An 18,027-nucleotide genomic window follows, 5' to 3' on the forward strand; every position below is an offset into this window, starting at 1 on the left:
TGCCTACTCCTGGCTGTGCCAGCACTATACCCAACGCTATGCAAGATGCATCAACATGTACATGAAATTCCTTATTCCAATCCGAAAAAACTAAGATCGACGCAGTTACCATCTTCTCCTTCAGTATATCCAAACTCTTCTGACATTCTTCGTCCCATTTAAAAGTGACATCTTTCTTCAATAACTTATCCATTGGCACAGTTATCTGTAATAGCCAGTGTGTCCAAGTGTCGTGCGCAGTTGTCTCACTGTTTTCGGTGCTGGCAAGTTCACAATGACTGCTATCTTTGCGAGATCCACCAGCAAACCCTGTTTGCACACAATATGCCCTAATAGTATGCCACAAGGCACACAAAATATACACTTCTTCAAGTTTAGTGAAATCTGATGCTGCCTACATGTATCCAGCATAAGCCTTAAGCTCGCAATATGCTTCTTTAATAGCCCAAAGACTGTCCAATCATCAAAGTAAACTTCCAAGAATTTGTGTATGTACTCCTTAAATGTTGCGACTACAACTCTAGAAAATATGGCAGGCGCATTCTTCAAGCCAAAAGGCATCACCGTGTACTGAAATGAGCCCCACTCTGTTGCAAAAGTTGTCTTATGTCTATCTTTTGGTGCAATTCTGATCTGATGGTAACCCGAAAAGCCATCTGTGAAAGAATAGGCCTTGTGACCTCCTACATTGTCCAATACTTCATCTGTAAATGGTGTAGGGAAGGGGTCATGCACACATGCATCATTTAGTTTCCTCAAGTCAACACAAATTCTGATCTCTCCCTTAGTCTTCTTTTCCTGAACTATCATGGGACTTACCCATTCAGACTCTTCGACAAGCTCGATGATCCCTGCTGCTAGCATTTTGTCTAATTCTTCCTTCACCTTTTCCTTGTATTTCGGATTCAACCTATAGGGTCTTTGCTTCACAGGCTTCACATCAGGTTTCAGAGGGATCCTCATAACTCCTAGGTCCCCTAATATGCCCTTCATTTCTAAAAACTTCGTAGGGAATAGCTCCTGGTATTCATGTAGTAGCTCTGTGATTTTACTAACTGTATCTGCGTCCCAATAGTCTCCAATCATCGCGAACTTTGGGTCTTCCTTTGTCCCAATATTCACTTTCTGTGTTTTTACTAGTTGCATTATATCCAGTATTTCTGGTTCTGGTTCAACAACTTTACGATGTCCTTTCGATTCTGGTATATCAATATTGCGCAAATCTTCATCTTCTTTGGCAGTGATATTATAACATTCCAATGCATTTTGTAACTACGCAACCCAATCATGCTGCCAAGTTAATGGAGTTTCATTCTCAAAAACCTTTGCTTTGATTACCTGAAGAGTCGAGTCTATACACGGGAAATCATCTTCAAAATTGAATATTAGTATGAACCCTTCAACCAAATTTGTCCAGTTTGCATTTCCATGTCGCAATTTTGTTTCAAGATACCAATTCATAGGAATCGTTTCTAGTGTGTGGATAAACCCATGTACCCACTCTTGTTCTAGAATTTCTTTACAAACCGAAGTGTAGTGATGAATATACTCCGGGGGATCAAGCTTGCCATCATACTTTACTTCTATTTTTGTGTCAATTGAGCCAAACCTGATCCACATTAATCTTCGACACTGCTTCCAATCTGCTATATTTCTTTTATGAGTACCCCACCATCTAGTAGGTGTAGCCCTCAAGGCTACATCCAAAGCTTGTAACCTTTGTTCTTCTGGTATTTCTCTTTCATATTTATCAAGAAACAGGCTTACATTTCTAATCCCATCATAATAAGGCAGATCACATATATCGGGAGTTATGCAAACAAAGTGATTTTGTGGTAGAGACTTCATATAACCTGTTCTGCCAATTTTCCAGTTCTTCCTCAAAATCTGAAGTACAAGAATTGTCTTGTTCCCAGCCCAATTTTCCATCTACAGTGGGATTAATCCAATCTTCCTCCTTAGCTGTTATCTGATAAATGTTGTCGACATCTGCGTTGCAGTATTCATCTCGGACAAGCTCTGTATAGCGCACTCCTTCTGAGGGGTCTAGAGGGACAATGACCCTCGTCGTCTTTTTCGAACATCATTTGTCTCTTCTTCAAATCGATTATCGCCAAATTATCGAAATCCCAATCCAATCCAAGAAGTGCTAGATAAGGGTTGCTATCATCTACAATTTCAATCACTTCGAAGTCTGCAACGGTTCGGACTCCTTCAATGTCTACTATGATGCCAGGTAACCTTCCCATAGGGATGATCTTTTGTTGGTTGGCCATCCTCAACTGTATTGGCAACCATTGCAACTTCGGTCTTCCCATTAACTCCCAAGTTTGCTTAGGTAACATGTTGGCATCGGATCCTAAATCCAAGATTACCTGATCCATATCATATTCCTTGATCTGCACAGTTAATCTCATTTCCTTCCTCGTTCTCTTCTTGTGTCGATGTAAATTGTTCACTGTACGCAGATTGCTTTGCGGTACCTCTTTATTAGCGTAGGAGTCTATCAACTCCTAGAGTCCTTCGACAGCCCTCTGATTCCTCAACAACTTCATGCAAGTCTGTAAAAATGACTTCAAAATACTTGGATCTAATTCTTGCGTCGGAGTAGACACTTTGTCGCAGTCCTTCTTTGGCATTAACTTCAGTTGTGCACTAGATGTTGAAGCCCCAGCATCCATGAAGCTTCGCTTCGCTCCCATGAACATTTCTTTTTCCTTTTGGATACTGAACCCAGGGGCCTTTTCTGTGGTCTTTCTTACCCATGTCTCTTCTACTTTCTTCTTACCTTTATCGTCTCCCGTCGCAGCTCCACTCCTTGTTACGATGTTGATGCGCGGTTCATCCTCCCTTGGCTCAGCGGTCATCATTTGAATATTTGTTGCGAGCTGTTGGTTCCTTTTCTCCTGCATCTTCATGATAAGGACAGGACATTCTTCTATCACGTGATCAAAATATTTGCAGTAGTTGTAGGTTGTAGTAGGGTTCTGACAGTCTCTTGCGAAGTGTCCTGCCTATCCACAGTTATAACAGATAATTTGGTTGCGTCCTCAACCAGCTCCTCCTCCTCCTTGGAAGCCTCCTTGACCAGCATGCTAGCCTAGCTCCTCATGTGTATGTCCTTTAGCTTGCAGTCTATAAGCATCAGTAATGCGCTCCAACATCAAGTCATAACTTCGACAATTTCTCTCATCATGGCCTACTGATTTACAAAAGTTGCAAAACAATTGCTTTGGGGTCTACATGTATTTATGTAACAAATAGCAATCTTCAAATCGATGTTGGCCTCTCGTCTACAAATCTCGCACCACAAACTTGATCCTAGGTTTACTGGATTAGGTGCTCCACTTGCCAAATAATCTCTGAACATAGGGCATTGATCCTTATAATGGCCCTTTGCTTTGCATTTTGTACACCACACTTATGATCTGGTTTCTTTACCTTTCTTGAGATCTTGCAATTCCAAGGTCAAATTTGCTAGTTGACTCTGAATTTGTTGTACTCCTGCATGAGTATCTCCGATCGGCGAGGCTTCCAGCTTCATTGCAATCTCCAATGCTTCGGCTTGAGTCGCTATCTTCTGTTGCGTCAAGGGTAACCTGATATGTGGCAGCAGCGCAACTATAAACCATTCTTTATGTTGTTTTGGGGGTATGTTAAAGCTTACTTGTCCCATTAACACCTTGAATCGTTGATCCAACTCCCACACAGACTCAGTAGCCGTCTATTTGATTTCCTTTAGCTCCGTAATGCACTATGATTCTGATTTCAGCTTCTTGAATTCTGATACCAACGCTTTCTTAATATCATCCAACGAAGCAGCCTGATTAGTCACAGAATACTTCATGTACCATGTCAACGCTCTTTCTCGCAGCGTCGTGATGAGTTGCACCTTCTTTACATCTTCGTCAGTGATCTGTCTTGCTTTCCATACTACATCAGCTACAAACCAGAACTGCTCAAGATCCTCTAATCCAAGTCCTCTAAAGATAGGCAGCTTAATGTCATCGGCCATTTTTCTTCTTGGGGGGTTAGGGGGAGGGGAAGGGGGCGTAGGGGAATTATGGGGAGGGGGATGGGGGGTAAGGGGAGTAGATGGATGGTGAATCCCAACAATGCATTGATTTTTCTCAACTCCTAACTTCGACGCACCTTCAGGATGGGAGGGGGAATACTACGAGATTGCGAGGTTACTTCATTCCTCTTCACTCTCAGACCCACCTAACAAGGGACTATAGGCATGCTCAATAAAGTTCTTTGGTTCACATTCTACTCTATATCACTTTCCACTTCACGTAGACCCTAGTCTTGGTTCAAACTTATTCCCTCTTCATCCAAACATTAATATGACTGCATTTGTAGTACGCTCTTTGCACACAAAAGCATTTTAATCCAAAGCTTCAAAGAATTTAGGTACTTACCTCGCGGACCCTGTTGAAATTTGATAACTAAACAAAAGTTTCCAACAATCCCAACCCGGTTTTAATTTCACCTTATCACTCCCATTCAGTTAAATGCCCTTTCCCATAAACATACATTCATGATTCAACATATAGAATTCTGGAAATGAAATTTTTAAATTAAAACACATTGGACTGTCAAGACATGCTGAAAATAAATATGGACATAACCAGACTAGCAACACACATAAAAATACACTCAGATTTTTTATCAACTTAGACCCAAGCAAAACCCCTTCAATCTTCTTCGAGGAAAACCTATTAGAGAGCTCTTCAAATTTATTTATCTTTCAAGTTCATGAAAAATACATTTGCAGACAAAACAAAACAGCAAAATACAACTTATCTCTTCAACCCAAAAATCCCTGATAACCATGCCCACTTTGCCTCGATTTTCGTGCCCACTTGAATCTGAAAATATGTCTTGTACTGATATGACTGTACGGATTGTCCCATATGAAATGTACAGATTTCCGTACCGCTATATGGATTGTACGAATTTTTTTCAAAAACTTCTCTCGACCGGCGTGCAGCTCACAGCATTCAATGTTGTTCGTACTGTACCTTCTGTTGTCTTCTAAACCTTGATTTCCATGCCCAGCTTTGCCCAGAAATCACTCCTTCAGCGTGCTGCAACAAATTTCTCCTTCAGAACTTTTCTCCAGCCCTCAGCCTCCTTTCTCCAATCTACTCATGAAGAATGAATTCAGTGTCTCTTTTCTTTTCCCCCTTTTGTTTCCCTAAATGACTTTTGGGCAACCCTAAGATATAATGGCTCAGATTCATTTAGATCAAGGGATGAGAATAACTGTGCATTTAATTCTCATTTTCTATTTTTTAACTCACCCATTAAATAAAGTACCCACATTATACTTTATGTCTAAAGTCACTTTTCACTTTATAATTTAACATTGACTTTACCACTTATAAAGTCACTTTCACTTAGGAAAAGAATTATTTTGGACACTTTTCCCTACCCATTAAATAAAGTACCCACATTATACTTTATGTCTAAAGTCACTTTTCACTTTATAATTTAACATTGACTTTACCACTTACAAAGTCACTTTCACTTAGGAAAATAATTATTTTGGACACTTTTCCCTAGGTAGAGACTAACCCATGGGAAACCACTTGTCCAAGGTACATTAAAAATCAACACTCCCTCTTATCGAGGAAAGTGTTTCTCACCACACCCATTTTGTCCCTGAAATGGACATGCTTGCCTCTTGGCAAGGACTTTGTGAGAACATCGGCCACCTGCTCATCTGTTGATATATACTCCAGCTTCACTGCCCCCTTCTGAACATAGTCCCTGATGAAATGATATCTAATGTCAATGTGTTTTGACCTGTCATGAAACACTAGATTCTCTGTGAGTTTAATGCAACTCTGATTATCACAGTGAATAACCGTCGGTCTCAACTCCTAATCAAATAGGCCATACAACAACTTGCGAAGCCAAATGGCCTCACAACTAGCCTGACTAGCAGCCATATACTCAGCCTCAGAAGAGCTCAAAGCAACTGAATTTTGCTTTCGACTGAACCATGACACAACTGCCGAACCCAATCCGAAGCAACACCCTAAAGTGCTTTTCTTGTCAAAAGCACAACCTGCCCAATCTGAATCTGTGTAACCTGCCAACCTCACTCCATCTCCCCGCCTATAGTCCAGACCATAATCAACAGTCCCCTGCACGTAGCGAAGAATGTGCTTTGCAGCTACCTAGTGCACCTTCCTGGGCTCAACCATGAACTGGCTAAGTGTGTTCACTGCAAAGCATATATCTGGCCTAGTGTTGACCAGATACATCAAGGACCCAATAAGCTGCCTATACAATGTGGGATCCACCAAACTAGAATCTGAAGCATGAAGCTTCTTCCAGTTGGTGATCATAGGTGTAGACATGGGTCTACAGTCTGCCATGTGAAATCTGCTCAACACATCCACAGCATACTACCCCTCCTCCTGCCATACCTCAAGCCCCAAATAGTAATGCATCAGCCCAATGTCCTTCATCTCGAACTCCATAGCAAGATCCTCCTTGCAACCACTAATCAGTCTCTCTGCCCCAGTAATGAACAAGTCATCAACATACAACACAAGAATGAGCAGATCATCCCCTACAACAATGTAGTATAGGTTCGGATCTGCATCACTCTTCGTGAAACCCATCTATTGCAAGTAAGTATCAATCCTCGAATACCAAGCTCTTGGAGCTTGCTTAAGTCCGTAGAGTGCTCGCCTCAACCGACATACATGGGTCTCCCGCCCAAGTACCTCAAAGCCCTGTGGCTACTCAACATACACCTCCTCCTCTATAACTCTATTCAGAAATGTGGTCTTCACATCCATCTGATGGATCTACCAACCCATTTCTGCAGCAATAGAAATAAGGGACCGAATAGAAGTGTACCGAGCTACGAGAGCGAAGGTCTCATCATAGTCAACTCCCTCTATCTGTGAGAACCCTCTAGCCACAAACCTCGCCTTGAACTTCTCAATGTTGCCATCCGCAGCATGCTTGGTCTTGCAGAGCCACCTAGAAGTCACAATTGTCTTGCTCTCAGGCCTAGGCACCACTTCCCAGACATTATTCTTAATGATAGAGGCATACTCCTCCACCATAGCCTCTCTCCATACCTCCTGGCTAGCAGCCTCCTCATAGCTAGTAGGCTCAGAGTCAACAATGTTGGTAGCCTTGGCTACATAACTACAAAACCGCTCAGGTGGCACACTCTCCTTGTTCACCCTCTTCGAAGGACCAATGAACTCTGCTTCCTTCAAGGTGTCTTGAAGCCACTTGGGCCTCCTCTTCCCTAAAGAAGCTTCACCATAGGGAACCTCATCCTCTGCCCCCCAGTCTGGTGAAGCTGAAGGTCAGAAAACTGACCCTGGTGTGCCTGTACCAGCACCTGTCCTCGAAGAACCTGTACTGGCACCTATGCCGGTGTCAGTTGAAGTGCCATGTGAACTTTGTAATAGTGGACTCCTTAAAGAGGTGCTCGGTGAATTCGCCATTGGTGCTCCATATGTCACTGACACTGAAGTACCTCCTGTACCAGTCGATCCAGAACCCTGAGGTCCTGCTCCCTGTACCTGACCTCCCTACTGAGGAGAAGTTTGTGACTCTCTCTCTCATCATACTCCTGTGATCTCCAATAGGCCCTCTCCTCCTTGAACTTCACATCCTCCTAATCACCACTCTCCGTTTAGAAGGAATGAAGATCCAATAGGCCTTCGAAGTCTCGTTGTAACCCATAAAGATACCCTTCTCTGCCATGGGTTCCAGCTTCGTCCTCTACTCCTTGAACTTCACATCCTCCTAATCACCACTCTCCATTTAGAAGGAATGAAGATCCAATAGGCCTTCAAAGTCTCGTTGTAACCCATAAAGATACCCTTCTCTGCCATGGGTTCCAGCTTTGTCCTCTACTCCTTGGGGATATAAGAATATGTGAGACATCCAAAGATACGAAGATGTGCCACATGAGGCTTCTCTCCAGTGAAAGCCTCCTTCGGAGTCATAATCCCCAATACTCTATGAGGACCCCTGTTCCGAAGATAAACAACAGTATTGCAATCCTCGGCCTACAAAAACAAAGGCAACCCCTGATCATGAATCATCGCTCTAGCATCCCCAACAATAGCTCTGTTCTTCCTTTCAGACACCCCATTCTGCTGGGGGTTGTAAGGAATCGTGAACTCTCTCCTAATGCCCTCCTATGCATAGAAGTCAGAAAACCCACCATCGATGTACTCACCACCATTGTCTGACCTCAAGACCCGAATCTTCCTACCTATCTACTTTTCCACAAGAGCTTTGAACTCTTTAAAGCGACTGAAGACCTCACCCTTGGTCTTCAGGAAATATATCCAAGTCCTCCTAGAGTAGTCATCAATGAATATAACATAATACTCATAACCACCCAAAGACACATGAGACATACAGCCACTAACATCAGTATGAATCAAGTCTAGTATACCTGTAGATCTGTTGTCACTCGCTGGGAATGGTAACTTGGTGTACTTGCCCAAAGCACACCCTCTACAGACCTCATAATGCTCGACACTGAAATCAGGAACTCCAATAGTGATCTCCCTCAGTACTCTCAAAGCTCCATGATGCATATGCGCCATCCTCCAGTGCCATAACTCGCACAAGTCTCTACTGCTAGTGGTACTAGTGTGAGTGCTACCAGATGTGCAACTCACCAATGCTATTGCCGACTAAAAACTGAACCAATATAGTTTCCGAGAGCAAACTTCAATCACTTTGGCCGAAGTGATGGAAGCTCCCCTGGGATGCATCAATACCTGCCCTCCTGAGAAAGTGACGTCAAACCCCTTCTCCTCCATAGCAGACACTAAAATCAAGTTCTTCTGCATCCCCAAAATATACAAAACATCCATGACCTTCAAAGGAGGCAAAGACTCCCTCTCAAAGGTCACAGTCCCCACACCATTAGCTCTCACAATGCGGTCATCTCCAAGTACAATCTCAATATCAAGTGCCCTCTCTGCAAGCTCTGAAAAGAACTCCCGTGCACCTGTCATATGGCGAGAAGCCCCGTTGTCTATGTACCACACATCAAATGATGTACTCCTACTAGATGTAGAAGTAATAAATGCAAAGTCCTGGTCAAACTGTGAAGCAAACTGCTCCACCTCTGCTAAAGCTGCAGTACCCTTCTTCCCCTTATTATTCCTCTCGGGACTCGTAACAGCATAGTGTCCCATCTTCTAACATGCCCAACATTTGACTTTGGACATATCCATATATTTCTTCTTCTTCTCCTCCTTTTCCTTAGCCCCATTTGATGAAGCCCCTTCTTGGCCTTCCCTTTGTTCTTCCCCCTGGCTGTCAAGGCTACATCCTCCTCATCTGCTATCTTCACCCCACCACTGCCAGTCTTCCGTATCTCATGTTGCACACAATCATCCCAGAATCTATCCCAATTGGGAAGATTCTCCCTAGAGGTAACAGCATCTCCAAAGACCTCCCAAGACTTAGGAAGTCCCGCTACAGCTATCCTGACTAACTCTGTGGGTGCAATTGTCTCACCAATAGCAGTCAAATCATCATGTACCTGTTTGACCCTGCCAAGATAATGAACTACACTTTCAACCTTTGTCATCCTGATGTTCTTCAATTGTTCTTTGAGTACCATCTTCCTGCTCTCATTGGTACTCTGATAGAGAGTGGTTAGAGTTGTCCACATCTGATATGCATATGTGTTTCCTCTCACCTGAGGAACCATGTGATCCTTCAGACTGTCCATCAAAATCAATTTTGCCTTTGCATTATTTTTTGCGAATTCAGCAAGTTCATCTGCAACAGTAGGAGGTACAACCACTTGCCGCACTATGTCCCAAACTACTGCCTCCTCAAACACTGTCTAAATTATGTCCTTCCAAACGACATAGTTGGATATCCCATCTAGTCTGTCCTCTATGCTTAAGAACATGGCCATGACTACTGTCGAAAATTTACAAAACCAAGAAAATGGAGAAATGAACTTTCCAGCACACCTCATTGTCCCAAAAGTTCAGTCTGTGTGGAATTTCACCTTGTCCCAAAATATCAGTTTGCTGTCCAAAAATTCAATGTGTTGTCCAAACCACTGTTTATTGTCCCAAACTACTGTCTGTTGTTCAAACTGCAATTTTCAACCTATAGCTCTAATACCATGTTGAAATTTGATGAATATCCCATCTAGTCTGTCCTCTATCCTTAAGAACATGGCCATGACTGCTGTCCAAAATTTACAAAACCAAGAAAATGGAGAAATGAACTTTCCAGCACAACTCGTTGTCCCAAAAGTTCAGTGTGTGTGAAATTTCACCTTGTCCCAAAATATCAGTTTGCTATCCAAAAATTCAGTGTGTTGTCCAAACCACTGTTTGTTGTCCCAAACTACTGTCTGTTGTTCAAACTGCAATTTTCAGCCTACAGCTCTAATACCATGTTGAAATTTGATGACTAAAAAAAGTTTCCAACAATCCCAACCCGCTTTTAATTTCACCTTATCACTTCCATTCAGTTAAATGCTCTCTCCCATAAACATACATTCAACATATAGAATTCTGGAAATGAAATTTTCAAATTAAAACACATGGGACTGTCAACACATGTTAAAAATAAGTATGGACATAACCAGACCAGCAACACACATAAAAATACACACATATTTTTGGTCAAATTAGACCCAGGCAAAACCCCTTCAATCTTCTCAAGGTAAAACCTGTTAGAGAGCTCTTCAAATTTATTTATCTTTCAAATTCAGGAAAAATACATTTGTAGACAAAACAAAACAGCAAAATACAGCTTATCTCTTCAGCCCAAAACTCCTTGAAAACCATGCCCACTTGAAGCTAAAAATATGTATTGTATGGATACTATTGTACGGACTGTCCCGTATGTACTGTACGGATTTCCGTGCCACTGTACGGCTTTTTTTCAAAAAAAACTCAAAAACTTCTTGCGAACAGCGTGCAACTCACAGCATTCAATGTTGTTCGTACTGTACCTTCTAATGTCTTCTAAACCTTCATTTCCATGCCCAACTTTGCCCAGAAATCACTCCTTCAGCTTGCTACAACAAATTTCTCCTTCAAAACTTTTCTCCAACTCTCAGACTCCTTTCTCCAATTTGCTCATGAAGAATGAATTCAGACTCTCTTTTCTTTTCCCCCTTTTGTTTCCCTAAATGATTTTTGGGCAACCCTAAGATCTAATGGCTCAGATTCATTTAGATCAAGGGATGAGAATAAATGTGCATTTAATTCTCACTTTCTATATTTTAACTCACCCATTAAATAAAGTACCCACATTATACTTTATGTCTAAAGTCACTTTTCACTTTATAATTTAACATTGACTTTACCACTTATAAAGTCACTTTCACTTAGGAAAAGAATTATTTTGAGCACTTTTCCCTAGGTAGAGACTAACCCATGGGAAACCACTTGTCCAAGGTACATTAAAAATCAACAAACCCTTGAAAAATCTTCGCTCAGCTTCGTTGTAAGATATGTTGGTCTATTGTGAACTCAGTAATAAATCTTCCTAGGATAATGTCAATCCAAAAATCAACCGCTCTTGAGATATTGTTGTTAGTATTCTTGAGTCGCTATATCAATTCAAGGCTCCACGTGGTAGGCTCGTCGTTTTTGAAACAAGTCTTATGCTCGATCAACTTTGATACCCATTCATATAGTTCATTAGCAAACGTCGCGAAGAAGATCTCATGTTGTTCTGTAAAGAGATACTTTTGCAACCAGGCTTTAGTCGACAATCGTGGATTTTTGTTTCCTGAACTACGAATTCTCATTCTTTCTGATCTACCCAATCTTGTATTTCCTTCTTTGATGGATGCCACATCCACATCCCTCAAACAAATCTTGGTCCCGACAATGAAACCATTTGTTGGCTTGATTGGGCTTGACCCAGGTTCAGCTTGTACTTCGCACCAACAAAACCCTCAAACACCGGCCCTTTTGGCAACAAGCCACAAGCAGGTTGAAGTCTCACCCGAGGTGGCTATGGGTGATTGCAGAACCAGGTTTCTGCAACCTTGAGGGACTGCGCAGAGTGGCTCTTAACTTCGCTTTTTTGTACTTTAATCTTCCTTCTAACATTCATAACATTACTGCGTAGTGTATTCTAACTACAAACTTTGTCACATTCATTTTAATATAAACAGATTATAGAACAATAACAGTTGCGCTAACATACCAATTACTTGCAATTACTTTGCATAAACAGATAGAACACAAATAACAGATACAGATACAAAAGACTTCGCCAAAACTTCTTCTTCTTTATTAAGATAGATCTTTCAGTACATACAACTTCTCGACCTGTGCACCTAGCTACAGGTGGTCTATGCACTCAGCTGCAGACTCTTCCAAGGCCTCCACACACTCAGTTGCGGAGCCTTTCCTTAAGACCCAAAACACAAAACAAAAGACTCAATCACTTGTGCTCTCTCTATGTTGTGATCTAATGATGATCTTCAACAAAGCATTACATGTCCTTAAATACATTACATTGCTACAAAAACCATGGTCCACATACCATGGACTCAACAAAACAATGAACTAAAACCCCGATACCCGTTACAAAATGAGGGGCTTCGACCCACCCCGAAGCCCCTATACATTGCGCAGTAAATACAACTTCGCGGACTCCACGCACTTTGCTCCTCAAAATGCGGAGTCTTTGACCAAAACTGGACCAAGTTGGGCTGCGCCCAACACACATACTCCTCAATACAAGAACAGTAGACAAAAGAAAAGGGGCCTTTTTTATATTCAAAACAAGCCGCCTCCAAAAACATGCAATTTCTAGCCATCTATAGCATATTATAAACTTTGAAGCCCACCTCAATCACTAACTGTAATTAAAATTGTAAGATACACACTAATAAGGTTCTTATCAGCCCTCTTGGCAGCAAACTAGACTATCATCCCACATCATTCCACAACCTTATATCATCTATTCTAATCAAATCATGTTGAAACCAACATCATTAGTCCAAACAGATGGCTGCCTATTATTTTAGGCCCCGATCAACGCTGAGGGGCTACACTGCCTCCTACATCAAGTACACTATGTCTCAAGCCACTTCGAGGAACTCCGCTCTCATCCTCCTCTCATTAAGGACACATTGTTGGTAACAATATCATGGGAGTACACAACCACCTGCCATTGCGGTAACAACAATGCCCCAATTTTTCGTGGAATTCTGATGTTTCCTACTCAGTGCAATAACATTTTCCATCGTCCTACTTGGGACACACTTCCCCATACCATTTTTTCTATGGACGCTATATTAGCATGTTCATGGAGGCAGACTACTACCTATCATCTCCACACGACACAATGTTCAGCTCACTAAAGGCACACTGTTCCCCATCATCTAGCTTAAGGGCACACTATGCCAAATCGTAGAAGACTAGAGCGATTCAAACCCAAATTAGTTTCTACGTATCCTTCCTAAAATAGCCATTGATCTTCTGATATTATGTATTTGTATATATTTTGGAAGGAAAAACAAAATAAACAAGCAGCAATATTCACGATGAAGGAAGAGAAAATACAAGGAAACCTAATCATTGCTATGAGGCAACATGCTGAGATGAAGGTAAATGCCTATCAAGACGATGAAACTCTTGTTCAAAACAATTTTCTTCCCTGTAATAACGAATGTTGAGAACAGAATGTATGACCCTATAGAGTTATTTCATCTTATATAAGATGATTTTTAATGGAAAAACGTTTAAAGTGCAGCATCCAAAGATACTCTAGAAGTTGTCCAACAAAAAGCTTAGGAAATTCTTAATGTCTCATTCATATGTTAGTAGATTCTTTGCTCAGGCGTATGGAACATAATATCCAAAAAAAATCAGTAAAACAACACAAGAACAATTGAAAGCAGAAAATCTGAAGTTTTAATGTATGTTACTTACTCAAATGGAAGCTCCACCTCTATTCCAAATGTAAGATGTAAGGAGAAACCATCATTAGTAGATTGATCCACACAGCCTGGCAAAGGTCCATTTTCAGTGGACTGAGGAAATGTGCGATAACTACTTTCATTGATGCAATCTGCTTCTGATGAACAGAAATTATCAAAGCCATATCTTTTCTCACCCATGTTTGTGTTTCTAACTGTATTATTTGGTTTGGTCCCACTGCTGCAAGAACATATATCAATTTTTTTTCTTTGATCTCTCTTTTGATTGGAATATATATCAAAATTCTTTCTTTGATCTCTCTTTTGATTGGAATAATGGCAAGTATCACTGAATATAGTGTGTGCTGCATGTGGGAATCCTCTAGGAATATATAAAATATCACCCTCTGTCAGCAGAATTTCTTCAAGGTTGTTCACATCGTCTGGTGCAATATGCACTGCATTTAAAGGTTCATATAAACGAGGAAGCACATTTTCTGGAGGAATGATAATCCATTTCTTGTTTCCTGCAAGCTGGCAAACTAAAACACAATGATCATCATAATGAGCAGCTAACCCTTGAGAGTTCGGGGGAGTTAAGTAGAGGTTTGCACCCACAGATGCTTGTCCAAAAATCATGGCCAAAGCATCTGCTATTGCAGCAACTTTACAAGAACGGAACTCCATGCCTCTTATAGCAATTGTGTAACCCATTTTATAGGCTTGCTTACAATCCTGCAAAGAGACAATTTTTGGTATTTCCCCTTTAACTGCATTATTAAGATCTCTAAAAAAGTGCTGCTCTTTTATCCCAGGTATAGCCTTTGAAAATATGGCATTTACCTCTTCCATATTTGATTTAATAATACGAATATCCTGTCCATAAATCATTGAGTGACCCAGACCATCCTCCACCTCTGCCAGGAAATCTAGGGCATCTAAGTTATCAGCTGTAACAGGTGGACAGGAGACCATTCCTGTCAATAACTGGTTTAGTATATAATCAATGTTTTGATTATGTGTTTCTTCAATCAATGAAGCAATAATATCATTATCACTCTCCATCTTGGCTGCCTTTCTTATTATCATCGGACAGCATTCCCAGTGATGCTGCAAAAAATGTTCGAAGCAAGAATCTGCACCTCCAAATATACTTTTCTTCACTGTATCAACAGAGTAAGTTGAGCAATCAGAAACACCTTGCCCTACAGCTAACCTAAAAATCATCCTTTCAACGAAGCATCTTTTTCCATTAAGGATATTTTGCATTTTATCTTTATAATTACAATCTGAATTCAGTAGTTGTTTCTGATCTTGGTCATGGAATCTGGCCCGTAACACTTTCATACAAGACAATGTTGCAAAAGCTAGATCCTTTGACACCAATTCCAGATGATTACCACTATTATCAATTACCAAAGCAGTTAATGCATCAAAAATCAGTATCAGATGTTCATTGTCCTCCATCTCAAAGCTACAATCCATGCTACTTGTTCTCGACAAATTATTTCCATCAGCATCCTCTGTTTGGCCATTGTGTGAAGTGACCTGGCAAAACAAATGACTATCAAAAGTTATGTCAGCAAATATTGTTTATATCCTGTTGGAATTATCAACTCTCACTTGTCTTATTAAATTAATGCTTGATTCTTCATCATACAATAAGGTCATGATTGTTAAATGTATAGGTTATTGTAAGGTACAGTTTGTTTTTATGTGGATGGTTTGCTTATATAATTTAGGAGGTTGTTAGATTTAGTTGGACATGAGAGATTATCTCCAACTAGTTAGCTCCTAGTCTGGTGTGTGGTTGAGATCAGTGTTGATAACATATCCAAAATCGCAGTTTTTTCAGCCAGCTGAGTTTTTAGCCCAAAAAAGTCATGATTTTTTCCTCAAACTCAACATTGTGAATTTTTGGGACAAAATTTCACCATGAACCAAAAATCGGCTGCCAATATAACCCGTGAGACTTAAAGCAATTTTGGGGTTTTATTTTCTTCATTTGTGTTTCTTGGGGATTGGAGAAGGAAGGAGGAGGGCACGTGGCCATCATCACTCATTGTGGAGATAGTTAAATAGCCATCATCATCACCATCAAGGATTTTTTAGCAGAGCAAGGGTTCCATTTCATTTGCCAACTGCTGTTGAATCTTCCATTCACAGAAAAGTATTTAAATCCCACCATGTTAATGCTATTTTTTCATAGATTTATGCACGTTTGCTTGTCTCTTTGTTTGCCTCTTTGTTTGCCTACATTTTTTTTCTTTGTCATTTTGCCATGATTTTCACACCCATAAAACAATGTAAGGTTTTTTTTTTTTAACTGGGCAACAAGCTTGATTTTAACTTCTTAGCCACCATCCCACTGTCATTTTTCATTACTAATAATCTAATCTAGAGAATCTGATTTTTTAAACCAATAGACTGTTATTATTTTTCTAGTGGGGTTTTAATGCCATTTTTTTGTGTTTTTTGTGCCTAAGGTTGGAAGTTTGAAGTTGTCCATTTATATAGCAAATATGCCAAACGGTTTGAACCCATTTTGGCAAGTATAGGGATCCTAAAGATGGGACAAACCAGCAATGATTGAATTGCAAATTGTATGAGCAGCATATGACAGAAGGGATTAGCAGATCAAAACACCATTTGTCAAAAATCCCCGACATGATGTTGGCATTTGTCTTGCAGTTAGCATGGGGGTTATGAGAGTTGTGCATGCTTTAATTCATGCAAAGGATAGAAAGAAAGAAGAGGCAGCCACAAACAAGGCCGAACCCTAATGTTAGTGGGAGGGGCTCCACAAATTCACCTATGAGGAGGTCTTATCTTTTATTTTTCCACAAACTGGAGTTGGAACACAACCTTCCATCATGTCAGTGTTAAAAAAAATGAGAAGGCATAACTAGACAGGGTTATGGGGAAATATCTTTCCTGGGGTGACTTACCTCTCAGAATCACCAAAAACAATCCATTTTGGGAGTCAATGTGTGATTCCATTGTTGTTGTTGGCCCAGGGTATAAAAGCACTACCTATGACAAGTTGTGGGTGTCAATTCATGAACGGGAAAATAACATCTATTCTAGATTGGGGGAGTTGAAGCAATCATGGGAGGTCTCTGAATGCACAGTGATATTCGATGGTTGGACAGATAGGAAGGGCGGGACTCTTTAATTTCTTGGTACAATGTCCTAGAGGTACCATGTTTATCAAATTAGTGGATCCATTAGCACATGTAAAAGATGCAACATTGATATGTAAGTTTGATTTTAACTTCTTAGTCACCCTCTCATTGTCATTTTTCATTGCTAATAATCTAATCTAGAGAATCTGATTTTTAAAACCAATAGGCTGTTATTATTTTTCTAGTGGGGTTTTAATGCCATTTTTTTGTGTTCTTTGTGCCTAAGGTTTGAAGTTTGAAGTTGTCCATTTATATAGCAAATATGCCAAATGGTTTGAACCCATTTTGGCAAGTCTAGGGATCCTAAAGATGGGACAAACCAGCAATGATTGAATAGCAAATTGAGTGAGCAGCATATGACAGAAGGGATTAGCAGATCAAAATACCATTTGTCAAAAATCCCCGACATGATGTTGGAATTTGTCTTGCAGCTAGCATGGAGGTTATGAGAGTTGTGCATGATTTAATTCATGCAAAGGAATGAAAGAAAGAAGAGGCAGCCACAAACAAGGTCGAACATGCAGTTAGAAGTTCAAGGCTATCTCCCACTAATGTTAGTTGGAGGGACTCCACAAATTCACCTATCGGGAGGTCCTATCTTTTATTGTTCCACAAATTAGAGTTGGAGCACAACCTTCCATCATGTTAAGTGTTAAAAAAAGTGAGAAGGCAGAACTAGACAGGGTTATGGGAAATGTATTCTCTGGGGTGACTTACTTCTCAGAATCACCAAAAACAATCCATTTTGATAGTCGATGTGTGATTCCATTGTTGTTGTTGGCCCAGGGTATAAAAGCACCACATATGAGAAGTTGAGAAGTGATGTTTGATTGTTGGACAGATAGGAAGGGCGGGACCCTTCAATATCTTGTTACAATGTCCTAGACATACCATGTTTATCAAATTAGTGGATCCATT

At 40.6% G+C, this 18,027-nt stretch overlaps 1 protein-coding gene across 2 annotated transcripts in view; it reads right to left on the bottom strand.

Moving 5' to 3' along the window:
* The window catches only part of LOC149241910 (uncharacterized), a 178,085-nt gene that overhangs the window by 84,210 nt on the left and 75,848 nt on the right, over window positions 1-18,027 (bottom strand). For both annotated transcript variants that reach the window (XM_089374071.1, XM_089374072.1), the window contains exon 3: window positions 13,938-15,488. In XM_089374071.1, coding sequence (XP_089230197.1) covers window positions 13,938-15,488 — 1,551 coding nt within the window. The remainder of the gene's footprint in view (window positions 1-13,937; window positions 15,489-18,027) is intronic.

The sequence above is a fragment of the Pinus tabuliformis genome, chromosome 8 (genome assembly GCF_031772625.1).
Source record: "Pinus tabuliformis cultivar Carrire ecotype Pingquan chromosome 8, CPIR1, whole genome shotgun sequence".
Lineage (NCBI taxonomy): Eukaryota > Viridiplantae > Streptophyta > Pinopsida > Pinales > Pinaceae > Pinus > Pinus tabuliformis.